The sequence below is a fragment of the Sebastes umbrosus genome, chromosome 1, assembly GCF_015220745.1.
Source record: "Sebastes umbrosus isolate fSebUmb1 chromosome 1, fSebUmb1.pri, whole genome shotgun sequence".
Lineage (NCBI taxonomy): Eukaryota > Metazoa > Chordata > Actinopteri > Perciformes > Sebastidae > Sebastes > Sebastes umbrosus.
Window position 1 is genome coordinate 34,500,589 of NC_051269.1, and position 27,956 is coordinate 34,528,544.

The 27,956-nt window shown below is 39.6% G+C and overlaps 1 protein-coding gene across 1 annotated transcript; it reads left to right on the forward strand.

Moving 5' to 3' along the window:
* The first annotated feature begins 752 nt into the window (after positions 1–752).
* On the forward strand, positions 753–27,291 carry LOC119486487 (synaptoporin). The gene is made up of 6 exons (XM_037766673.1): positions 753–892; positions 989–1,054; positions 23,092–23,216; positions 23,997–24,195; positions 24,387–24,578; positions 25,087–27,291. The coding sequence occupies exons 1-6, from the start codon at positions 875–877 to the stop codon at positions 25,336–25,338; spliced, it is 852 nt and encodes a 283-aa protein (XP_037622601.1). The 5' UTR covers positions 753–874; the 3' UTR covers positions 25,339–27,291.
* Positions 27,292–27,956: the final 665 nt, after the last annotated feature.

Sequence of the window (27,956 nt, forward strand, 5' to 3'; positions counted from 1 at the left end):
ATATATATATATGTATATATATATATGAAGTGATCAAGTGGTGAGGTTTGATTAAGTTAAGTTTAATGGGATAATATAGGCCATTTATTGTACTGCTATAATACATATAATGATAATATATTTTGATGATATATTGCTGCCCTCTAGCTGCAGCTATTGGAGCCTACAATAGCAATTCAAACAACAAATTCAAATTATGTCTGATCAAATGTGAGCTTCTTTTGTCTTCAAGCCCAAAAAATATTTCAAATATAAAATGTTTTTTAAATAATTTTACCTGGAGACCATTTATAGGCTGTATATATATATATTTTTTTAAATCATATGATCAATGAGGGTGCATTGGAAATAACACACAAGATTGACCCAGATTGATAAAATAACAATCAGTAGCAATTAAAATAACAACAAATTCAAATTATGTCTGATTAAATGTGAGCTTCTTTTGTCTTCTACCCAAACAAAAATTTCAAATATAATTTTTTTTTAATAATTGTACCTGGAGACCATTTATAGGCTGTATATTATATATATAAAAAAACAAATCGGATGATCAATGAGGGTGCATTAGAAATAACACACGAGATTGACCCAGATTGATAAAAATAACAATCAGTTTCCACAAATAACAAAAATTGAAGGCGTCTCTCCTCTTTGTGAAGACCAATCCCAGCCTGTCTCTATGGCAAACACCTCCCCAGCAAAAAAAAAACCTGCAGAGGACTCGGGTTTTTCCGGTCGGATTCGGAATCAGAGCCGAGTGCCCCTCTGACTGTTACGCGCGACAGACGCATCAATCGTGTCTTGGCTTGCGGTTTGAGATTGTTTACATCCAATCAAATAAGTAAGAAAGGAAAAGTAGCCTGCTGCTGAAATGGAATCAACCGATCAGGTGAGTAAATCATCCAAATTGGACTCACATGTGTGTGATTTATCTGCTAAATTGGCTTTTAATTGATGATAGAAATGCTCTTGTGTCTTCATGCAGCCTGCATCTGTGGGGATATTTCAAGTGCTGAAATTACCTCTGGGATTTATCCGTGTTTTGGAGTGGGTGAGTTGGAACTTTAATGTTTTATTTTTGCAATAATTATGCAGTAAATACATTATATAATATAGGATGTGATGAGCGTGTAATGATGTTATTCCCACACTAATCATTGATAAAATTCCTGCAGCATCTCTCTCTGTGGTGCAACTTCAACTTTATCACATCTGTTGGCTTTTTGGTGCCTTTCATAGTGGTGTTATGTAGCTTTTCAATTATGCGTATTTTGGATGCATTATTGTGCCAAACCCTGTGCGCCAGTCTACCCCCCCCCCAAAAAAAAAAAAAAATGCCCCATTTTACTCCAATGATATAACAGGAATCAACAATGAGAACTGGTTGTCCTAGCTCTGACTGAATCAAAGCTTTTCCTACCTCTTTTCTGCCTGGGTGCCTGGGTTTGTAGACTCTCATGTTTGTTGTACAGTGTGCAGAGAAGCCTGAAGGCAAAAAAAAAGAGATACGTGATTTACTTTGATGTGAGTTTAGAGAAATGAGTGTAGCCATGAGGGTATATGCAGCTTGTGCACAGATACGATGTACATGTGTACACTGTTATGAATTTCCCAGTAAAATAACAGTAAAGAACTGGCAGCAGGGTTGCCTTTATGTTACTGTAAAATTAACATTATTATACTGTCGCTGAAATTTACAGCTTTGTACTGTTAATGAAAAATACTGTTTAAACTTTTATTAATTTCACAGTATTTTACAGTTAATTTACTGTTTAAACATACATTATATAGCTGTTTTTCACCTTTCTTTTACATTATCTTACTGATTTGTTTTAATGCACTATTTAGGTTGTATTTGTTTACATACATTTCAATAAACATTATTTAATCACATGTGCAGCTCTGGTCCCAGAATTCAAGAAATACTGCATGAAGCTGTTACTGATGACACTTTAGACAGTTGATCAGCAGTAAAGTGCTGTTTTTTAAGAATGCATTATAGTTCAGTTAAAAAAACGCATATGAGTGTAATTTAACAGGTTTTCTTTTGTATTAACAGTAAAGCACTGTTTTAGCAATAACAGGTTAATACTGTTGAAATCCTGCTGTAAATTAACAGCAATTGTTTACAGTGTATGTCTGTGTGAGCTCGTCTTTCCCACTTTTATAAAATGCCATCAAATGTGCAAAGGGATCCTCAAGCTGCAGAGCATTAAAAAAAAAAAAATCAAATAAAAACAGATTTTTGTGACATGCAAAAGGGGGTTGAACCTCGCTCACACTCACTTTCATCAGACACGTGACACTAAATAGCTGAGATAAGGCAGATGTCTATCAGTGAGGTGAGTTCCCCAGTGGTGAGTCCCTTTCGGCTGTTTGTGTGTGACCAGATTCGCTGTGATATTTGTGGGCCAGAGCCACAGAACAAGCAGATGATCCAAAGATACAGATGGTGCATCTGTATGATTAAGATAACACTCTATGTGTGTGTGTGTGTGTGTTATTGTGTGAGCATGACTGCACACTGTCCTGTGATATCCGTATTGATCCCAAAGATCACCTGGTAGTGTTCACACACATGTAATCATACACCATCAATATGCAAGCTACAATTAGTTTGATATTTCCCTTCTACACACACACACAAACCCGAGGATGGCAGGCTACTACCGCACCTCCGTGACACCATTACAAAAGTGACCTTTTCCTCGCTGTGCCTTCTTTTTTTTTTCTGCCCTCCCAACTGCACAACTGAAAAGAGGGAAACTTTTCCAACTTCACTGCTCGCCAGTGGGCTTATAAAAAATGCAAACAATTCAAATAATGACCCAGGTATTCAGATTTATTCTGCAGCAGCAAACAGTGTTGTAGTTGTGTTGCTAGGCTGTTCCTCTCAGAGAGGAAAGGGATCTCCACGGAGCCTCAGTTGGTCTCAGAATGATCTCAGCCTCCATCTGGAGTTTAAAGGCCGGCCCACACTAAAAGATTTTTCAAATCTTAAAAGTAGAATAGTCAAAGTTAATGCGATAATGAAGCAAGTTTGTTTCAACGCCACTAATTTCTTTAACGCATTAACGCAACTTGTTATTTTTAGGTTGAAGTGGGCTTTAAAGCAGGAGAGAAGATACTGGCACCATATGAAATTAGAAAACCTAATGAATCCATTGCTACCAATCATGTCATACTAGCTTGTCGGGAAGGAGGACAATAACGCTCCAAACCTGCGCCAAATTTTGGCGAGGAAAAACTGTCATGGCCATTTTCAAAGGGGTCCCTTGACCTCTGACCTCAAGATATGTGAATGAAAACGGGTTCTATGGGTACCCACGAGTCTCTCCTTTACAGACATGCCTACTTTATGATAATCACATGCAGTTTGGGGCAAGTCATAGTCAAGTCAGCACACTGAGTTTGCCATGTTATGATTTGGGCATATATATTTATGCTAAATGCAGTACCTGTGAGGGTTTCTGGACAATATTTGTCATTGTTTTGTGTTGTTAATTGATTTCAAATAATAAATATACATACATTTACATAAAGCAAACATATTTACCCACTCCCATGTTGATAAGAATATTAAATACTTGACAAATCTCCCTTTAAGGTACATTTTGAACAGATACAAAATGTGTGATTCATTTGCAATTAATCATGATTAAATATTTTAATTGATTAAGACCTCACACATAATGACATGTTATGTTAAATTTGAAAATGTTGTTCCTATAGTGTGTGATGAGCAACGATTTGGCCAAAACAGCCAAAACACCACACACTAACAGATTCCATTCAGGAACAACTAGAGTCCCAACTTAAAAAAAAACGGAAATCTTGCGGCTGGGTGGAGTGACGGAGGTTAACTCCGGAGCAAGTAATTATCGTTATCGACTCTGGTCCAAGCAGGAAAAGATAACACAGTGTTTGGTTTGTCCATTCTGGGCTACTGTAGAAACATGGCTGCCGGCTCCGTGAAGGCTCCAGAGTTATCCAATATACAAGATGCAATAACGAGGGATGCTAGACTGGGTTTTTCAGACCGCCGACTTCCTTTCAACCTTATTCAGCTGAAGTTAGACTGACATGGCAATCACTTGTGAAAAACAGTGCCAACCACTGTATTTTCTGTGCTTTTTGACAATTATGTTTCATCATTATCAAAAAGGCTTTCAGTGAATTTCTTCCATCATTATGACACCAGTAGAAACACATGTGTGTCAGTTCTTTGTTTACATGCCCTCCGGCGTTAACGGCTGCATTGACATTTGCTTTGCTAATGATAATGAACCCTTGACTGTATGGCTGACTGGTCATGTCGACAAACAGAAGCTCGTTTAAAGGTTACGTTAAACTTTAGTCAAGATAGTTGCAGCAGACTAGTAGGTTTCCTGCATCTCCAGTCAGTACTGGGTCTGCACAAGGATAAGGCAAATTAATAATCAGCCACGTCTGCAGGAAGTGTGTGTGTGTGTGTGTGTGTGTGTGTGTGTGTGTGTGTGGTTGTGCTCTTGGCCTGTTTGGCACACTGTCAGTGGCTGGCATATTCCGCTCCAAACAGCTGTAAGGTCCCCTCCTCTCCACCATGGACCAACTCATGCAGAAGCTGTCCTTTGAGATGTGCCCAAACTCTTCACTGCATGTGTGTGTGAGCATGTGTGTGTGTGTGTGTGTGTGAGAGAGAGAAAGATGGAGGGAGAAAGAGAACTAAATTGTACAGTTGATTGAGCACATGATGCAAATGATATACATGCCTTTTTTATGCACTGGTGCATCATCATGGCTGTTGTATCATCCCACAACGGGGCAATTTCACAAGTACTGTCTCAACTCAGTGGCCTCCTGTACTACAGCAAGAACTCAGGCTGATGAGTCACAAAGAATGAGTCCATCATGAGTCTAATTCATGAGTAAGGGTCCTCCTCTCATCCAAAAACCCAGGACTGACCCACTGTCCTATGATGTCATCCTCAGTACTTTACTGTAACGCCATTTTAGTTTGCCTCAGGGTGGGCAGAGCACAGTGTATGTTTGTGCTTGTGCGAGATAAAGCTGTGCCACAAGATGAAGTCGTTTGGGATAAATTGGAGGAGAAAGGATTCATGCGCACAGTAGATCAGTGCAAAAACTTTGACAGCGATATCTCAAAGTCCGCGTTTCCCTTCATAGAAGTGGCAGCTCTCGAGGCGAAAATTATAAATGTGCTCCTTTGTACACGCCCCTCAGCAAATTCGCCTAATGTTTTTATTCGGTCCGCTTAAATTTTTGAACTGTGAAACCGAACCAGACTAAATAGAAAACGAACCAAAAGTATCAATTTCACTCTGATTCGGACTCGCCAAACAGATTATGGCTTATGAAAGCGCCTATACTTAAATATACAATAAATACAGTATATGTAACATCCAGAAAATGTCCAGGAAGCATCTTTGATGGGACCACCAAGTTCCGCCCCCTTAGTTACTGTTGCTATGCCTGTCAGATTTTCCTTTCTTGCACAACACATATGCGGTTTACAAAGTTAACGCTAGCAGATTTACCACTTGAAATTTTCAGTAATTTTGAGGTCCAGTTAATGGATCCAGAGGTTAAAAAAAAAGAAAGAAAAAAAAACAGGTTTCTCATTTCTAGCCAATGATTGTGGATTTTATCTAACTTTATTTTTTCGAGCTGATTCGTTTGCAAACAAAATGATAAAATCGTGGTAAAAGACTGAGGCAAGGGGAGTCACGATAAACAAAATATTGATATCATGTTAATAGAGTGCTGCAGTGATGACGTATTTTTGAACACAAACAAACACAAAACCTTCAACCAGGAGACCGCTGTTCATGTCCTGTGTGGAACTAAAAGTAATGTTGACTTATTTTGACACGTCAGTCTTTAGTCCCGTGAGTCGTTAGTGACGGTAGTCACGTGAGTCACATACGTCACTAGTCATGAGAGTCGCTAGTCAGTGAAGTTAATCGGTCAACCACAACCGTTTCCTAACCCTAACTAAGTGGTTGTGTTGCCTAAACTTAACTTTCTGTGAAAACGGAAGTTCATTTCGAAAGGACACTATGCATGTAACAAGCGTATATTGACACGCTGTCCCTGGTCCGTCCAAAAGTAATGCAAGAGGGGTACCCCGTGTCTCCGTCTCCGATGCCGAGGAGCACTGACCAAGCGGTGGTATTTGAGGAGTTGATAGTGAGAATGTGTTGCTCAAGAAAGCATGAAATCAAATTCTTACTGTGATTAATGCAGACATCTTTTGTATTGTAAAGGAATCACATATCAGGAGTGGAGCCCTAATCTCCTAACACTAGGCCGAATGAACACTGTTTATTTTCATTGGGAACTTGAGTGAGACGGGCCAGAAATACTCTGTAGTTATGCAAATACAGCAAAGCCTCACATGAGTAAAATACACCACAGATTAAACAGATTTTGAATGCAGCAAAATTAGAAAATCTTTCTCTCTGTCTTTTTGTCTTTCTCTCTGTGCTTTCTTCTGTCACATTTTGTGTTATTTCTTCATTGACCTATCACCTTGGTGGTAATGTGTCATAGGTTTTGACAGATTGCTGCATAATGTTCCTGATAAACGTTTGTGCAGGAGCATAAACACACAGACACACACACACACCACAGGAAAACAAGTGACAACAGGGAGATGCAGATAGGTTGGCGACAGCTGCTGACAGATATCACAAGAGACTTGCCAGGTCAAAGATCTGTTTTTTTAGCACTGAAATCACTCAGTTTCCTTTGACGTGGGGGAAAAAATGACACCTCTTTTAAACGCCTCAATGTCGTTAAGCGTGTAGTATCCATTTAAACAAACATCTCAGTGTCATGACGTCTATTTGGGTTAGACAGGTGAATAAGAGCACCAATGAAACTTTTGCAAAAATAGCACGTCATAATAGCTATCACAAATTTCTCTGAAGCTGGTGATATCTCTCAACCCTGATATCTGTCTGTCAATATAATCTAAGAAAGTCTGACATTCTCTAATGTCTTGTATCATTAAAAGTTTTATGTCTGATGGTCCATCTTCACTCAGCTCTGAAAAAACTCATTGTAGAATTTGATGCTTTTTTTGGTCCATGTGTGTTGTTATTTATTTGGTATTTAAAGAATGTTTAGAATTTGAAATCTGTAGTTTAATTATGCTAAAGCTGGGTATTGCAATGTGCAAATGTTGTGTTGTCACATTGTTGGTGTATAAGGGCTTAGAACATTATATATATATATAATATAATTGAAGTATATGATGCTCCATTATGTCTCATAAGTTGTTGCAGCAATTTTGGGGTTGACACAGATTTGGTGCTAAATTTAACCATTTTTATCACTCGAGAATTGATAAAAATGATTAATAATTCCTCCAAAATACCATATTAAGACACCAAGACCTTGAGGAACACCATAGAAAAAGCCGTGCTGTGATTTGAAATCAAAAACTTTTGACATTTGGAGATTTTCGGTGATTGGACGACAAGCTATTCTGTTCTGGAAACTGCTCAGAAACCCCTTTATTGTCAATCTACCTGGGAAAACCATCCATTCTCTGGATGCTCTAGGTCTCTAGTTTGTGGCTGTAAAGTTTCATGAGGCTGTGATTATCCTCGAGGTCACCACAGGTCATTTATACAGTGAGGTCAAGTTTAAAAAAAATGGTCTCACTTCCATGAAATGGCTACTATGGGGACTAACATCATCACACATGAATGCAAATTGGGTCATTGGATCCACAAGAGTCTCAGCTTTACAGTGATGCCCAATTTATGTAATTCAAAGACTGTTTAGGGACCCCAGTATGCAGAAATATTCAAACATATCATTTTAGAATAGGCAAAAATAACACATTGGTGTGGGTTTTGCCCCAAACTGCATGTGATCATCATAAAGTGGGTACCCATAGAACCCAATTTCATTCACATATCTTGAGATCAGAGGTTAAGGGACCCCTTTGAAAATGGCCATGAGAGTTTTTTTTATATGATATATATGATATACGTATATATCATATTTATATATGATACCATATGAAACATATGATATCTTCTTTCTATCCTAAAAACTGATTTCTCTCATGGTTCAGCACCAGCTACGGGTCATAGTATTTTCCGCTTGAAGTCGTATCTGAGTAACATTCCAGTAATGATGTGGTCTTAACATCAGCTGGGGTTGAGGGTTGTGGTCGCTGGTGAGCTCCTGGATGTGACGTGGCCTTTATTGACCATCAGGTCACAGCTGGACCTCGGTGTCCCTCTCAACCCCGGGACGATGGTCCGCCATCTGTGACTCAGGCAGGGAAAGGTTAGCCTGTCTTCTCCTGTAGGTGGATGTGTCTACTCCAACGAGACATCCCACACACACACACATAGTGCATGGAAGAGCACAGGTGTTGAGGCAGTATGTACGCGTACAAGAGCATGAAGAAATAGAAATGTCACAAAGACACACTGTTTCTATATTACGGTATATTGTATTCTTCCAACACATCTGTCTGCGGATTAAAAAGCGTATTTTCCGTACTTATTTTAAGCCCAACCATGCAATCCCGTTCTCACTCCCAACTCGTCAAATACCGCTGTTTGGTGAATGCCCCTCAGCATCGGAAACCAACGCACAGAGGCACCCTTTAGTGACAGTATGTGACCGGACTTTCAACTAATTCCAATTTAAACTCACCCACGCTGTTATTCGGTCGGAGTGAGTGACAAAGTATTGATGGCATGAGAGTCTGTTCAGGTGGATGGGTCAAACTAACACAAGACTTTTTCATGTCCCGTGTGAAACTAAAAGTAAGGTTGACTTATTTTGTCACATCAGTCTTTAGTCACGTGACTTCTCAGTATCGTCCTTTGAATCACGTGAGTCGCTAGTCAGTGAAGTTAGTGTTAACCACGACCATTTCCTAACCCTAACTAAGTGGTTGTGTTGCCTAAACCTAACTTCCTGTGCAGACAGAAACTTATTTTGGAAGGACGCTAGGCATGTAACAAGTGGATATTGACACACCGTCCTAAGTCCGTTGCCGAGAGGCACTGACCAAGTGGTGACATTTGACGCTTTATGAGTGAGAACGTGTTGAACCATGACGTTTTTCTTAAACCTAACTAAGTCGTTTTGTTGCCTAAACCCCTAACTGTGGACGTTACCATAGTTTTATTGCGTGGTGAAAAAATTATACTGGAAAAGCCTAAAATGTGTCTTTAGCTAATCCAATAATTAAACACCATATTAACACCAAAGCTCTACCGCTCTACACGTCAGATATTCACACTTAATCCTACTCTCACTAATTTGGATCCCGATCCACACCTGGTGTATTAGTGAGACACAGGGACTGACATGAATTTGGACGATCTTTAGATTCTTGTGAGGACATGTCCTCCTCTCATATATAAACCCAGCACCATATACAAATACAGACCCACACAGTGGAGTTGTATTACTTTTCCGTTGGGTGCCCCCAGCTTAATAAGTGCAGCGACTGTCCCCGGAGGGCACAGGGGGCTGGGTTCCAGCTAGGTCACCTGACTAAGTAGCCATGGAAACCCCATGGGGAGAAGAGGAGCACCAAGGAGGCGCACTGCTACAAAAATAAATGGAGATTTTCTGCCTGCTTGTGGTCAGTCAAGCTTACAGAGGGAGAGATAGTGGGAGAGATGAATCTGGGCTATGCAGGGCACAAAGCGCTCCCCGTGCAGGAAGGGATTAGCCGGCGCTAAATGAGCTACTGATTTTGTTCTGTGGTGCTGCCACTGAAGCAAAGATCAGACAGCTTTCACACGAAGGCTTGTGGTCGTCGCCTCTTTGTGTAAAACGTCAGTGAAGTAGTTGGGTTTTTTCACACTAATGTAGCCGATTTTGATGAGCAGGAAAAAAAACATTTTGTCTCAGGTGTGAAATAAGGATGTAATAGTATGTTTTACACAGTTTTAAGTGGGTTGAATACGATAAAATCACAAAAATCTCAATTAGAGTAAATTATTTCAACCACAGTATGTCAGTTAGGGCGATATCCCTTCATCACTCTTATGTCAAAGTTCAATATAAATGTGCATCTGTCTGCTCGCCACACTGTGCTTCCATTCCTGATCTGCGTTTGTCCTTTTGTTTTGTACTCAACTAGCTGGCGTAAAATTGCTCATATTTTGCACACTGGCGGGCTGCAGCAGTGAGACTGTATGTGTGTGAGTGTGAGTGTGTGTGCGAACTGTGTCTAATGCTTCTGCCTGAGTGGAAAGAGGGAGATATTTTTACTCTACATTCACATACATACACATTGCATGCTCACATCGAGGTCCTTAAACACTCAGATTAAACACACACACACACATGCACGGGGAGGATACACACTCTTAGGCGCACAAGCAGCCATCCACACACAACAAACATGGACATATACTGTAAGTGAATGGAAATGCTGTATGAATGTGCAAGCATGGATGCACATGACACAGGCTACTACATCCACAGCAGCATATTCCATGAATTAAGATCACCAGAATGAAAACAGCCGAGTGCACCAAAGCAGAAGAGAAATGATAACATGGGGCACGTAAAGGAATTCATTATCTCGCTTGTTTTTGTGGTTGCTTAAAATGTTCCTCAGCGAGTTTCTGAGATTTGAGAATGTTACAATGCTGCACTAAATGGTACATGAATGACACAGTAATTCACAAGTCATTTTGTGTGCAATAGGAACGCCTTTCTTGCTTTTGGCGTGGCATTTGTACGCCATGTAGTCTGTACTGACTGCAATGTAAACGCATCTGCATTAATATGCTACGCTCCGAGCTAGTGATGTAGAATAAAAAGTGAGAACGACTGCTTATGGTGAGCGGGAGGGGAAGTTGATGGGTCCAACAAACACAGGACTTTCAACCGAGAGAGCGATGTTCGAGATCGGTGTTTTGTTTTGTAAGTGACGTTTGTGACGTGTTTTCTGTACTTCTGCTACATTGATTCCGTACGTATTTTAATTAGTTTACGTACTGATTTTAAGCCCAACTGATGCTTTTCTAAGTCGATTTACAGCCCTAATCAACAAACATGCTAAATAGATAGACATGTAAACAGACTGACGTGTGCAGATGAATGGGCAGCTAGATTGGTTCGCCAGCAAGTTTTCCCCGAAAGTAGATTTCTAGCAGTTAACTACAAAAAAAAAAGCTCATTTCTGTGTTTACTTTCAGTCAATTCATATAAATTTGGAGCTTTTTAGAGTGCAAATTTAGCATGACTTTGAGTCAGAACAGCTCCAATTATGAGAAGAAGATCCAAACTTAGAGATGCTTATCAATAAAATAATTTGCCCTGCTGCATACAGTATGCTCGTCTGCTCCCGTTTCAAACCACACACTCCACATGGTTGGTTTGTGTAGTTTTTAAGAGTAGTTTGATTTTAAATTACAGTAGTGGATAAGCAATTTGAAAGAGATATGCCTCTCTTTCTCAATCTCTGTCTCGCTCTCTGTTTCATCTTTCTTTCTTCATAAAGAGTGTCCTAGATTTTTTTTTTTTTTCCACTCCCAGTCAGGCAGGGAGAGGGGCTGAACATCTGATGCGTTTTTCTCCTGCTGAGGCAGCCACTTGACACCGCAACGATTCCTATTGACTTGAATAGAGCAGGTGGACGGTGTATGTGTGTGTGAAGCATCTTTGTCTCGTTTGCGAAAATGTCAAGTGGAGCTCATCAGCGAATGCACCTTTTAGCTTTTCTACCTCTTGACGTGATCCTCCCCACCTCCCCGCTCGGCGCAACCTCCGTCGCCTCCTCCGCCACTCTTATCACATCCTCTTGTTCGAGCAGCTCCTCCGTTGTCTCTTGTCCCTTATTCCTCTTATTATATTTATTTTACAGTCAAATGTTCTTCATTATACCAAGCCACCATTCCTTAAATACTCTCTATTTTTCTGCCCACTTCACTTTCCCCATTGCTTCTCTGCCTGGTTTACTATTTGTTTTCCTGTTGAGCTCTTTGTATTGGACAGTAGGCCTGATTGCTGGCGGTTAAGCCCTGAAGCCTGTGGATCAGTTTCATAATCCTCAGCCAGCCTCCGCTATTCCACAGTGTTCATTCATTCCTTCATTTGAGCCTCCAACCCTGCTCGAGCTATAGTTAAAGGGCCAGTGTGTAACATTTTGGGGGATCTATTAGCAGAAATGGAATATAATATTCATAACTATGTTTTCATTAGTGTATAATCACCTGAAACTAAGAATCGTTGTGTTTTTGTTACCTTAGAATGAGCTCTTCACGGAGTCCGCTGTGTTGCTCCGCCATGTTTCTACAGTAGAACAGAACGGACAAACCACACCAGCACCGCCGCTAAGCACACGCTCATCATGCACCGGAAGGGGCACTAACAGCCGGCTATAACACTGCCGTTTGCCATGGAGGTGTCGAAGACCTTGTGGTAAAGACGGCTCAACTTTGGAGCGATATCTAGCCCCTTTCCCAGTAAGCTAGCAAAACATGTTTGGTATCAACGGATTCACCGCAATCTCAAGAGCCATATGATACCACAGTATGTCCACTGAGTGAGCGGAGGGGTACTCAGTTGGTTGCAATCTGCAATCACACCACTACATGCCGCCAAATCCTACACACTGTACCTTTAAAGCTGGGCATACACTGTATGATTTTAGAAATGTTGTTGTGTAACTCCTACTCCTACTGTACGAGTAGATCGTTTGTGATGTAGAGCCAAAGCTCACGATTTATGTGCTCACACTGTACGGTCTGATCGTCAGCCACAACCTGAGTGCTCACACTGTACATGTAAAATAGAAGAAAAATAACACGGCCCGTCGGCCTTCTGGCTGATGACAGTTGTCAATAAAGATTTGTTTGAAAGCTCCGAGGCAGGTAAAGTTTGTTTGCTAGCAGAGGTCTTTATGGGTCACAATGCTAACAAGACAGAAACATGCTGCCTGGATCATCTGTGCCATCCTGCCTGCTGAAAAAAAGAGGCGCCGGTGTATATGGATATGAAAAAAAGTAGAAAAGGCACTGACATTGGGGATTCGCCTCTTGGCTCTGCTTCAACTGTGCGAGAGCCTGTGGATGGCCGGACAAAATTTCTGACATGTCAGAAATTTATCCGACCGTCCAACGGCCAGTCGGGAGGAGTTAATCAATCCTCGATCCCTCCAGTACACTGCACGGCAAACGAAGCTGAAATTCGGTCCGACTCTAAAGTGAGTCGTGCGGCTCAAAATTTGGGCCAGAAACGGGCTGAAATGGTACAGTATATGCCCAGTTTTAGTCTCCTCACACAGAATCCTTGCACTCTTATCCACATCCACTCATCTAAATATGTGAATAATATCACAAGTAGTATTTTTTCAACCTTTGATTGAAGTGCAAATGTACCTTAACACTGGTTTGAAAGCGTATCATGGTCTTCGCATTAGTGCTGTGATTGTCAATGCCATGTAGGTCAGTGGAGAAGAGGGCAAACAGGGAGATGTTTCAGAGCTTTGTTTGCACTGCAGACGGTTTTCATTCCTGTACCCTGGCTTCTCTTTCTTCCTCTCTCTGTATCGGTTTCTCTCTCTCTCTCTCTCTCTCTCTCTCTCTCTCTCTCTCTCTCTCCCTCCCTCTCTCTATCTCTTGTTCCCCGAGGAGCCCAGCTGGGAGAGGCAGATAAACACACGGGGGCGCGGGGCTTAGCACCCACCCTCCTTTCACAATGCCACACTCTCCTGTTCAAAAGCCCCAGCCAGAAATGAGAGGGGCTAAACCCGAGCCGAAAATCACAGGGAGAGGAGGCAGCTGCAGGAGAGAGCAAGAGAGTATATAGACACACACAGAGAGAGAGAGAGAAAGAGAGATGTTTATCTGGGGGTGATAATTAGGAGGGAGTATTTATTCTCTCGCTCTTCTGGTCACTTTTCTTTTGTTTGCTCAGATATGCACATGCCACAGTCTGCACGTACAGTTTTTATCAGTTATTTTAGCTGCATATGATTTAGCTGCATATGTTTGAATTTGTTAAGTGTGTGTGCAGATGCATGAGCACATTTCTGTGTGTGTGTGTGTTTTTTTTTTGTGGCCTCATCTTGCCTCAAAACCAACCAAATGCTAAAGAGAGTTAATCACTTAAAAACACTTCAGTGGAGGAATTCCCTGCAGAGGTTCCAGCTGTGCACCATGACACCCAGGTGAAGCAGCATCCAGCCTCCACCTGAGGCCTGAAGCTGCAGGGAACAAGTAGAAATTTGAGTCCTCTGTTTATCATACAGTACTCGGCTTTGATCTGGACTGACCTAACCCAGCCACACCTATACATAGCTCAGTGAACCAGATTATCCTCGCAAAGCATCACCTAGCATTGGGCATTTAGCACAGCACATAGCACCTTGTTAGCAGTTTAATGTTCAAAATCAACAGTAACTAACAGTGACCTAACCTTAACCCTTTAATGTCCTCACTAAGTAAGTACGTTTTTTTTAAAAAAACAGACCCCACAGGTTTTTTAAATATAGGCCTCATAGTAAAAAGAAACTAAACCATATACTGTTATTATGCTAATAATAGGTTTCTATACCAACATTTATTACCATGGAATTAGTAGTATTACAAGTACTAGTATTATTTCCATGTATTTATTAGATATTTACCATATTTACAGTAGTAATTTATTTATTTAATGCATTAACGCAACTTGCGATTTTTTGGTTGTAGCTGGCATCCATTGGTACCAACCATGTCATAGTAGCTTGTTGCAGAGCAGGCTAAAAAAAACGCTCCAAACTTACGCTAAATTTGGTGAGGAAAAACTGGCATGGCCATTTTCAAAGGGGTCCCTTGACCTCTGACCTCAAGATATGTGAATGAAAATGGGTTCTATGGGTACCCACGAGTCTCCCCTTTACAGACATGCCCACTTTATGATAATCACATGCAGTTTGGGGCAAGTCATAGTCAAGTCAGCACACTGACACACTGACAGCTGTTGTTGCCTGTTGGGCTGCAGTTTGCCATGTTATGATTTGAGCATGAGAGATGGCTCAATCAGGTTAAGTTAAATTCAACACATTTTTCAACAAGATAAGTGACTCAAAATGTGCTTCACCGAACAGTCGAGCTGAACATTAACACAAACACTATTGAGACAAAGTTTGGATAACAGACACTGATCTCTTGTTCATATCTGCTGAGATCTCTTTGGTTGTGCGTGTGTCTTTGTTTTGAATCTCCCTTTAAGGTTTAATTCATTAGAAATAGAAAAGTAGTCAATGCATTTAAATCCATTCTATGGAGATTTGATGGATGGTTTGTCCTAAACTCAGTGCATGCATTTAAACACAAGGTGGCATAAACCACCTGACAATATATTTCAGACAGTGCAACATGGTTTCATGAGATGAGTTTTATGGCTAACATGTTTTCTACCTTCTCAAAATATGTCACAGTTGATTCTACAAACAATGAGCAGACAAAAGTAGTAGCCTACAATAGTAGTAGCCTATTTATGCCGTAAATGGACTGAGGGAATCAAAGTGGTGCCATCAAAGTTACTGGAGAAGAAAACGTATTCTCTTTTGAAACACAAACCAAATGCAAAGTTAAATGTCTTTCTTACTGCATCCTGTGTCTCTCCCTGAAGATCTGATAAGCATGCTGCACAAGAAGACACAATAGGTCTGGGTATCATCGGATATTCTTGCTACCAGAAATAGGCGCACATATATTTTGCATTGCAGTTATTCAAATCCTGAAGCCAGAGGTGAAGTGAGACCGTCATTTTTCTATGGCTGATATAAAATTGTATTTCAGGGGAATTAAAACCCTTTGTGCTGTTTCAGTTTGGGCCACGTTTCCATGGCAATGTGGTGGTTACGCTCACTGATTGGTGTGAATATTCCTTCAATGTTATCTCTTTAAGCTAGAAACTGCATAAGGACGATGCCAGCCAGACATGTATTTAAGAAAAGAATGGAATAATACAATTATTTATGTAGCACTTTTGTAACAGTGATTTTACAAAAAGTGCATTATAATCAAGATGAAACAGTAATAAAACAGCATAAAGTTAACAACAGGACAACAGAAAAAAATACGGAAAACACGTCACAAACGTCAACAAAAAACACGGTGCCAAACGTCACTAACATAACCTACAAAACAACAGTCAACAACGATCTCAAACACCGGTCTCCTGGTTGCATGGCGTATAAAAAACACGCAGAAATCAAGAAAAGGTGTACTTATTGCACGCTGAACGCCTTGCGTATTATCGTGGCGTTTATACGCCTTTTCGTGCGAATGGGCTGGTCAACAATGTCAGTAACCAAACTGTAGGCCGTACCTCTGTGAGATATACAGCTGGATGTCGTCTGCATAACAGTGGCAATGTATCGACCCTAATACTGATAAAGACAGCCCTACTCTATGGTGACATGTTAGTTGTATGTGTATGTCGACATCTGTTAGATCCAGTTTAGTTTAACATATCAGCTGTACACATGCAGCAGCTCATAATTGCTTGGAAATACTGCATCCTCACATTTGTGGCACATATTTACTAGTTAACGCTGTCCTGCTTAGTCTATATCTATACATTATAAAAGCAAACACATGCTTGAGACAAACATGCACACACTTAATATCTATGTACTTTAATAACATGCTCACAGCTGCTATGAGTGTGGGACGTGTGGCTGAATGATCTAATAATGCTGATGCTTATTAAATAGCGCCCTCAAGAGGCTGAGGGGCATTCAAACTAAAGAGATATCTCCTCCCCAGCTGCTGGCAAGCTGCACGTCCAGCTGCCTGTAATATGGGAGAGGGGAGGCTCGTGCTAACCAGGCGTCAGGTCTGATTATGGTGATCATGGCTGTGAGAAGTCTTGAGGCTATGGGAGCTTTATATGGAAAACTGGAATGAGAGAGAGAGAGAGAGAGAGAGAGAGAGCATATTAAGGGCAGAGTGTGAGTGTGTTAGATGGTTGGATGTGTGTGTGTGTGTGTGTGTGTGTGTGTGTGTGTCTGACTGTGATTATGTGTTTGCTGCATGTTCATGTTTGTTGATTATAACGAGAAGGCTGTTTATCTGTTGCTGACTTTAGTTCTAGTTCATCAGTTTTAGCTCATAAGACACCGAAAGCTGTCGACCAGCTGCTGTCTGCACTGTCAGCAGCATATTCCCACCAGTCCATTGTCGGTCTTGACTCCTTCTCTGTAGTCTCTCACCTGCTGCTTCATCAGTCTTTATTATTTCAAACGGGATCAAAATATTATTATCGCCGTTGACGACCGTACATATTTTTTCCGAAGTGAGGTCCCATGGGGTCCAACGGAAGGGGCGGGACTTCGCCTCTCGATAGCGGTAGGTAGTGGCTGGAATGACATTGAGCCACTTAATCCATTGCATTTTCATAAAACTGATAACGATTTTTTTTGCATGTTTTCTAATAAATACATTCGCACACATCTTCAGCAGCACTGGTAGTCATTTTCAGCCACCGTTCACGATACATTTTGACATTTCTTCCTTGGCTTCAATGTCGACTAATTAAACAGACTGAGGTTGTAACCAGTTGGAAATGTCTCGCCTTTTCTCCTCGATTTTACCAGTCGCTCACACAAAACTGCTCTACTCCATGTCATTAAAAGTACTCTTCACTTTCAGAGCAAAGTGATGAGAGAAGAGCTAATTATCTCTCTCTTTTGTCAAATGAGGCAGGCAAAGTCCACAATTATGTCTCTTTGGGCCACAGTATTGTTGGAGTGGGCAACGAGGCAACAGCTTAATTTACTCACAGCAGCGGTAGAAGGACTGGATGTGTAGGAGGTGAGAGAATGATAATATACTTGAACTCGCTGAATAAAATTAATTTTCTCAATTGTAGTGTTTAGAGGAGAGTGCACTGTTTTGACACAGCAACATCTGTGGGTTTAGTGTGAGTTTTTGTGATATGGGAAATTAAGATATGAGGAGTGTTGGTGTGGACACAAGATGTTTATGAGAATACAGAAGACACTAAAAACAGTCCATGTGTTATCGGGCTGCAACTAACAATTATTGTCATTGTTGATTAATCTGTTGATTATTTCCTCAATTAATCGATTAGTTGTTTGGTCTATAAAATGACAGAAAATGGAGAAAAAAGTTGCAGTGTTTCCCAAAGCCCAAGATGACGTCCTCAAATGTCTTGTGTTGTCCTCAGCTCAAAGATATTCAGTTTTCTGTCATAGAGGAGTAAAGAAACCAGAAAATATTCACATTTAAGAAGCTGGAATCAGAGAATTCTGACCTTTTTTAAAAACAAAAAATACAAAAAATACTCAATGTGATTAATCAATTAGCAAAATATTTGGCGATTAATTTAATAGTTGACAACTAATGAATTAATCATTGCAGCTCTAGAACACATAGCACAACCCTAGTATTGATCACAACAACGGTTACTAAAGCTTGTTTTACCCACTGCTTTGCACTCTGACTTATTACAGAATAAGGAACAGAATTGTTGGCTTTATAGGGCTATCAAAGTTAACGCGATAATAACGCATTAACGTAAATTAGAGTGAAGATACTGGCATCATATGAAACTAGAAAACCCAATGAATCCATTGGTACCATGTCATATTACCCTGTCGGGAAGGAGGCTAAATAACGCTCCAAACTTAAACTAAATGTTGGCGAGGAAAAATGGCCATTTTGACCTCTGACCTCAAGATATGTGAATGAAAATGGGTTCTATGGGTACCCACGAGTCTCCCCTTTACAGACATGCCCACTTTATGATAATCACATGCAGTTCGGGGCAAGTTATAGTCAAGTCAGCACACTGACACACTGACAGCTGTTGTTGCCTCTTGGGCTCAAGTTTTTAATAGATTGCCAGCCCTATTTTATACACATAAAAGCAGCAATATATATTATTTTCCACCCATTTGCCATCTATGTACAGATACAAAAAAACTGTCTAATTAGCATTTGCATTCAGGTTGATCTGCTGCTGTTTGTATAATGTGTCCATAATTCATCTCACCACTTCCTGTTTTGCATCAATCAGCCATGGAGCTGAGAGCCTGATTAATCATTCATGTCGTTTTAACAAGCAGACTGACATTGCATTAGTATGGAATTAGCAGGAGAGGAATACTAACAAAGACAAAGAGATTAACCGAGTAAACAGCAACATGTAGTCCAGTATCGCCTTCAGAAATTATATCTAATGACTAATATAATAAAACAAACATGGGGCCGCAGCCTCATTAGTTTTATAATTAAAGCTTTAATTATCATACTGTAGCAATGTTAGCAGGTTCAACTCGAGCAAACAGACACTTAATTAGTTTTACACAGAATTTTAGAGGGAAATGTTTAACGTTTTAATTACTTTTGTTTATTTTTTCTTACCTAATCTCACAAGTGGTAGACATTCATACTCAGCCACAACACACACACACACACACACACACACACACATATTGTTGTGGTTTCCTCAGGCAGCCTCTTCCAGCTTCTGTTTCAGTATCAGAAGGTTTCTTGGAGGTTTTCTCGCTGTAGCAAAATAAAGCTGGATTACATCTTCCCGTCCTCAATGTGTATGGTTATATTTGCTCCGGTAAGTTCAAGTGTATTTTTTATAGTTTTTCAACTAACACTGTGGGTTGTATTTAAATATGTGATCATTCTGCCTGGTCATCAAACTGTTGTTGTAATGACAGTATATGAATGAAGGTGTGACCTATAATTTTACAGCCTGTAATGCTAAACTGTCGTTGTTTATTTGTAATCACTTACATCCTTCTCTAACTCATTGCTAATGCAGTTTTATCCATCAGATTACATTTTATACACACTTACACTTTAATATTTTATCTGGCAATATACTTTATTCTTAGATATTTTGATTGCTACTGTGTTCAGAGTAAAGTTATAATAGTTTTGAATTTTCAATTTGGTTTTATTTTATTTTAGTTTCAGGTTTTCAGAAAGGTTTAGTTTTTATGTTTTTAGTTGGGCTGTCAAAGTTAACACGATAATAATGAACGCCACTAATTCCATTAACAAATTAACGCAATCGATCTTTCGGAGATTGTAGCGGGCTCAGTTCAGCTCAGTAAAGCTAGAGTGAAGATACTGGTATCATATGAAACTAGAAAACATAAGGAATCCATTGTCATAGTAGCTTGTCAGGAAGGAGGCTAAATAACGCTCCAAACTAAATTTTGGTGAGGGAAATCTGTCATGGCCATTTTCAAAGGGGTCCCTTGACCTCTGACCTCTAGATATGTGAATGAAAATGGGTTCTATGGGTACCCACGAGTCTCCCCTTTACAGACATGCACACTTTATGATAATCACATGCAGTTTTGGGCAAGTCATAGTCAAGTCAGCACACTGACACACTGACAGCTGTTGTTGCCTGTTGGGCTGCAGTTTGCCATGTTATGATTTGAGCATATTTCTTATGCTAAATGCAGTACCTGTGAGGGTTTCTGGACAATATCTGTCATTGTTTAGTATTGTTGATTGATTCATTATTATGATTACGGCTAAAATGTCTCAGAAGTATGTAAATACATATAAAATAATTTGCTGGAGAACTGTATAGGAACGGCCATAATGTTTAATGTTCACGCTACCTTAGTGTCCGATCAAAAGTCTGTTCAGTTTCTGTATTTTATTGTCACGAGAGTTGATGGAAATTCATGATGTCTCCTTTTTTCAGTAGTGATATATTATTGTTAAAAAACTAAACCTGAAATTAATTTATGTTCATTTTTATTTGTTTTTTATTAGGGTTTTTTCTAAACCAAGAAATATAGTTTCAGTTTAGTTTTTCTTAAAGGAAATGGTTTTTATTTAGTTTCAGTTTCCTAAAAATATTTTTTCACTGTTTATTTTCGTTTTAGTTTCAGTATTAGATTTCTATAATAACCCTGATTCAGAGTTCAGATTCTCCTTTGTCTCTGTGTTTATAGTCCGAGGGGAATCATTTGTTGTATTGTGGAGACAATTTGAAACAGTGAAGAATGTGAACATCAGTTTTTGTTTTTAAATAAGCGCGGTGGTGAAGTCATCGTCAGGTGCCAGTGGAGGGGAACACAAACAGAGATCTCTTCCTCCAGACTCTGAGACTTCAGCTCAGCCAACGCACTCACTCACTGCAGCTATTGTAGTCCGTGTGCTGATGTGGCCAAAATGCTATCAGCTGCTGTTAAATTGGCTTCACGGCAGAGAAATTGTTGAGATGTCCGTAAGCAAAATGTTTAATGGCGGGACTGCTGATACTCACTATTCGCTACTTGGGCTTGTTACTAGAAATTAATTCCAGTTACAGTTTTAATGTTTCCTGTGGTTCAGTTCTGAGGTGTAAAACTCAGTTGACATGTTGTTGAAGCTGCACTAATCGATTTTTTATATTAACATTGGGTCAAATTATTATGTGTAAAGTGAGAGATGCTGCTCATAGTGTGGCAGCCGCCCATTCTGTGGTGCTTGCTGTTGTTTGCCTTTTCCCTGGTGTTTTTTTTGGTTGAATTGCTGAGTGATTAGAGGGTTATTCAGTTCACCTGTTGCACAGGGTGTGGGGACTGGCTCTTAAATGATAGTTGAGAGCAGCTTGGTGCATTCCCCTTTTGGCCAATCAGGGTGTAACGACGCCCTTTCTGTAGGGCTTAAAAGAGGAGGGAAACTGCACACCCAGTGTCCTTCTGATCTCTCCTTCACTAAATGCAACATGTGTTATCAGCCAAACCAGAAACTCTGGTCTGTTTTAGGCCCTTTTGAGATCCTGACCTCTTTGTGTTTTGTTTATTGAGAGAATTGACTATCCTAGTTGGGGAAACAAAATAAATACCATTCAATTAGGTTACCTGCACTGGGACGATTAGGTGCTAATTGTGCAAGAATCTGGCTTGCCTCACGATAGCCTAACGCCTGCAGGCTGTATTTTGTTATTCTACTCATTTGTTTATTTTCAATGAAACCCTTTATACCCATTTCTTTTAGTCTATTTTATTTGGGGAAACTTTAAAGGAGGGTAAAAGTAAAAATAAAAACAATATTTCAGTTTCCTTAATTGTTTGTTATTGTAGAGGCATTTGTTCATTATTATTATTAAGGAGGCATTTTATTTTATATTGTTATGTGGATGGGAACTGTTTTTCAGTCTTCTGCCTGATCAACTACAGTCTAGAGGAATCAGTACCGCCACAATATAGTCTACAAACCCACAGAGAATTATCACCCAACTCTTCAATCCCCCACTATGGCGAGTTTTAGTGTTTTTCAACTCATTGCTTTGATTTTTTTTTCGGGCCCACAACTTTACAACTTTCTATAGCAGCACAACAATGCAGGGTGTCCTAAAAAATACACTATCAGTGACTCAAAAAACAAAGTGTGTCTATAGCTAAAAACTGTTGCTGTTTCTGACGGAGCCATATACTGTAGTTAACTCACCATCAAGCTTTAATGCAATAGAGACGTGACACTGACCTGTTATTGCAATGTTAGATAATCAAGAATACATGTAAAATGGTATCTAATAAGAAACAGTGTAACTAAACTTGATTTTGTCCATTTGTACATGGTGCTTTGAACTTGATGTCTCCGAGCTCTGTACCTATGAGATGACTGAACGCATCTTGTTTGAAGCATTGAGTATTTGATGTAAAGTGTATCAACCTATTTTATCTTATAATTGTTGTTACTGCCATTAATGTTTATATTATTTATTATTATTATTTATTATTATTTTTATTTTATTTTATTTGTTTAATTTTCTTTATTATTTCTTTATTCATTTATTTATTTTGATCTTTTTTATACCAAAATATGGAGGGACAATCATTGACATTTGTGCTTTATTTCTATGTTTCTGTTCACCTGATGTTCCTTCCAATAAAATATCATTGAAAAGTAAATAAATAAATAAAACAGTTGATAGATTAACATTATTGTGTACAGTCATCTCGATCTGTCCCCAGACTCATGACCAAAAAGAAATATAATTTAATTCCCAGTAGTTTGTAGGTCACATCTCCTCGTCCGTGCTTTTTGCCTCAAGTCGTCTATTGGCATCTGATTTCTGTTGTTTTCTCTCTTTGTGCAGCTCTTTGCCATTTTTGCTTTTGCAACATGTGGCGGCTACTCTGGTCAGCTGCGGGTTAGTGTGGACTGCATGGAGAAGGCCAGGAGCAACCTCAGCATTGGCATCGACTTTGCTTATCCGTTCAGGTGAGCGGGCTTCATTTATTATTGTTTGATTTTTGTGAATTGATTTCTAATAATAAATATATACATGCATTTGCATAAAGCAAACATATTTGCCCACTCCCATGTTGATAAGAGTATTAAATATTTGATGAATCTCCCTTTAAGGTACATTTTGAACAGATAAAAAAAGTTTGATTCATTTGCGTTTAATCGCGATTAACTATGGACAATCATGGGATTATAACCGATTTACAGCCCTGGTAAACATTATTATCATTTCCCTGTTTGGTAACAGTAAAATAACTATTAACTTAAGTTTAATTAACTGTCAATTTACCATTTATTAATGATGGTTATTATAAAGTGTTACCCTGGTATCATCTGCAAACATACAGTAATAATAATTGCAAGAGTTATTATGCTAAAAGGGCGGCTGTAGCTTAGGGGTAGGAGCGGGCCGTCATTTAACCACGATCCCAGCTCCTACTGTCTGCATGTCAAAGTGTCCTCGAGCGAGACACTGAACCCAAAGTTGCTCCCCGGGCGCTGGATGAAGGATGGGTTAAATGCAGAGGTCATATTTCACGTATGAGCCTGTATTTATATGACGATTGTGATAAAGTTTAGTTAGTCAGAGGATGTCTGACATGCAGAAGTTAAAGACAGGGAAGACAAATGAATCACTGTATTATCATTTACAAGGACCTACCTGGTTAAAACATACAGTATCCTGTCAAAATAGTGCTATGGACACCATTTAGTGTAGGATTTGACCCCTTTACCTCCTTCTGTGTGTGTCAGGTTGCACCAGGTGTCCTTTGAGGCGCCAGCGTGTGAAGGTATTAGGAACGAACGCGTGTTCCTCATCGGAGACTATTCATCCTCTGCGGAGTTCTTCGTCACCATCGCGGTCTTTGCCTTCCTGTATTCCCTCATGGCCACCATTGTCTACATCTTCTTTCAGAACAAGTACCGTGAAAACAACCGAGGACCACTCATTGTGAGTACCGTGGACTCCGACTGAGGACATTTTCAGTTAACTCTATTCCTCCGTTTCCATCTTATACCGACTCTGCCAAAGGAATCTAGTCATAGCTGTTCAAAGCAAGCCCCAGTGACAAAGTAATGCTATGGCTTCTTGAGTTTACCGTTTTCCCCATACCCTGTCTCTTCTCTCTTACACGCAATCAGGACTTTGTGGTGACGGTGGTGTTCTCCTTCTTGTGGCTGGTCAGTTCCTCCGCTTGGGCCAAGGCTCTGTCTGATGTGAAAATGGCCACCGATCCAGACGAGGTGCAGCTGCTCATCTCTGCCTGCAAAGTCCAGAACAACAAGTGTGGATCTCTGTATGGACCACGCTGGTCCGGACTCAATACCTCAGTGGTAGGTTCACAGCATCACTGTCCCAAACACACATTGGGATGAATAATTAAATAAATTAGAAAAATGTAAATTTTTCTGAAGAAAATGTACGTGTAGTTGAAAAACTGAAACAGTCAAAGTTGTGCTTGAAGTGGCAGTTGAAGTAGAAACACTGACGTAAGTTGAAATAGCCGTTGGGAGCGCTGAAATAAGTTTTTAAGTGTAAGCGCGTGAGTGAAGTTGAAGCGTACGTTAGAGTACTGAAAGGAGCTGAAATCCTCAGGATTCAGTTGAAAAGGTCCAAAGATTCTTTTATATGATAAATAAATGCAGAAAGAACTTTGAATAATATATAAAGCCAAGTTTGAATAAAGTTTCTACATGAAAGTATGTTGAAGTACTTGAAGAATAAAATAGCGCACAGAAGAATAAAAATAAAAATATACTGTAGAAATACAAGAAGATGAGTTCGCATCGCTGACCAGAATTTCGAATGTGCTTCATATTGCTTTGTCTTGTTCTCTTTCAGGCTTTTGGGTTCCTCAACTTTGTTCTATGGGCCGGGAACATCTGGTTTGTCTTTAAGGAGACCGGCTGGCACAAGGGTGCCTCGAGGTTAGCAGGCGGGACGTCTGAGAAACAGTCCGGCACCTTTAACCAGCCGCCCTACAACCAGGGAAGCTTCGACCAGTCAGGGAGCTACAACGCCCAGGGAAACCTCGGCCAGCCGTCCGAGTACAGCCAGGTGGGAGGGCCCACCTCCTACTCCAATCAGATGTAGCCGTGCCTTTTCGATTCGTGAGTGGCATTTTAAACCAGGGCAATCAGGAGGTGATCGGAGAGGAGGAAAGCTTGTCAAAAAACAAGAAAGATGGTCATAAAAAAAGGCATCAAAGGTGTTAAAGTACACCGATTGTAGATACAAGTATCGTTGGGTATTGTACAAAATTGTTAGATCTAGTCTTTTACTCCTTCTCTGTCTGAGGTGTTGTTTGCTGAATGTTGTATTTCTTGTAGTTTGAAAAGTGATGGTCTCTCTCTCTCTCTCTCTCTCCGTGTTTGGTAATTGACATTCACTGTTACGACCGGATTTGCACTGTTGTGGAAGGAAAAAAGTGCTCAATGTTCGTATAGTTCCTCAAGTTTGGAAAAGGGTGTCGACTCAGTGCATGATGTCGTACGTGTGCTAATATGTTCTCTGTGAAACTAGTAAAAAAAAAAACATTTTGTCTCTGAAAGTTTACAAAAATCATACTGCCCTGACTCGTCACTGAAAGTTTATTTACATGTATATTATTTTTTCTAACCTAACTGGAAATATATTTTGATAACGGGTATTTCTAATTCAGATTCATAATATAATTTGCGTTATATTTGTTAGAACAAATACATTCCAACTCATGTCTGACATTGATTATATCAGAGAGCAATAAACTGCAAAATACACTATACAGGGGTTTGTGCAAAACAAAGTACAGTATGCAACCATTGCAGCATGTTGTTTCTGTTCCCATGGTTTTCACTTCTTTACGGAGCTTCTGCACAGACAATATCACACTCATTTCATGTGAATAATGTGAAGAGGGAGATCGTCTCCCTCGTTGTTTACAAGTGGCCGCTCCTGCTACAAATTACTGTGACTGTTTTCTATGCCGTCCTCAGATTACTTATAACATATAAGTTATACCTCTCTAAAGCATGTCCAGAGTATCCATTTACACTGCTAAAGCCCAGCAAAAAAGCACTTCAGAACCACAGTGATGATAGATTAATGGTTGGCTCATCTGTACATAACTAATATTGAGCTTTTGTTGACTTTAACCCTTTAGTGTCCTCACTAAGAAAAAAAGCAACGGAAACATTTTCTCTTTACATTTTTTATGTCCTTAAATTCACTGCTTTTACCAGTAAAGGACAATTCAACCGTTTGGTAGAGCATGTTTTTAAACAATTATTTCAACATTATTATAATGGAATAACATTAAATGTACCATTTTAACAACAATGAATGATCAAAAGTTGTTTTTTTTATTTAGTAGAAAATAGTAAATTTGAATTACATCATTAGCTTTACTACCTTTACCATAAAAGGACAACTGAACTGTTTGGTAGAGCATGTTTTTAAACTATGATATGTCAAAAGAATATGCCTAAATCAGTCCAAACAGAGTCCTCATGTCTGGGGTAATTTTTTTTGTTGCTAACTTTATATAAGAAGGCAAATTAAAAAGTCAATGCAATTTGAAGACACGGCGACATCTAGTGGATTTGTTTTAGCATAACACACCTAAACGGAGTGGTAGAGATGGCTCAATCTGGTTGAGTTCAACACATTTTCAATAGATATACAGTAGTGACTCAAAATATGCTCTACCAACGGTCTACTAACGGTAGAGGACAACATTAAAGGGTTAAAATCATAATTCAGTTTTGCACACATTTTGAATATCAGTGCAGTCCGTGTATAGTAATATTCCAGGGATAATGCCCGGTTGCTGTTTGTTTACATTAATATGACTTGTGCAACCCTGTTTCTTGACCTCCTACGCATGTGGCTTGCATCAGTGTAATAAAGCAGATTGAACATCCATGTTTGTATAATAGTCTGACATCCATGATATAAATGTGTACGGGCACTTAAAAATCAGTCCATGAGTGTGGATGTTTTACAGGCATTCATGCTAATAAAGAAAGATGCACAAATCTGCCCGTAAATAACCTGCTCTGCATGTGTCGGCTCGGATCTCTTTGTCTGATCTGTGTGTGGAAATGTACATGTAACTGAGCTAGTTAATCTTAGTTGTTGCATTAGATTGCACACCTGGTGTTTTTGACCCTTGACCTTTGTCCTGTTGCCTTGGTTTCCACAGAAACAAGGCTCTTCCTATTGGTCATCAGAAACAGTGATGTGCACACAGATCTAAATATATAAGTTATTTTTATTATATATTTATTATTATTATAAATGGTATTAGTAACGGTGGTATATTGTACAAAATATCAGCCTAGAGAAAACAAACTGTAGGCTAATTATGAGGCCATCTTGTGGCTGCAATGCATGCATACCATGGGACTGATCATTCCCTACAGTCTGTAGTGGCTGCTCCCTTTAAAGCAGGACAGCATCCAAATGTTCTCATAACTTTTTGTTTCTTATTTGTTTTTGACCCCTTCTGATTGGTAAAAATCTCCAGTCTTTTATTAAATAGGGATTTAAATGTAATAACAACTAGATTAAAAAAAGACAGGGTGACCAAATCCAGACGAGATTACATTTTAATAATATTTTACAAATGTAAAACTAAAATAGGATAGCACCTTTTCAGTGTTAATGTGATCCTGTGTTAGGCTAAACTTGATGTTAACAATATGAGAAGTAAAAGTATGTGTCCCCAGTGA

Coding starts and splice junctions, on each gene's coding strand:
- LOC119486487 (XM_037766673.1), top strand. Junction 1,055..23,091: donor TTATCCGTGTTTTGGAGTGG/GTGAGTTGGAAC, acceptor CTCTTTGTGCAG/CTCTTTGCCATTTTTGCTTT. Junction 24,579..25,086: donor CCGGACTCAATACCTCAGTG/GTAGGTTCACAG, acceptor GTTCTCTTTCAG/GCTTTTGGGTTCCTCAACTT.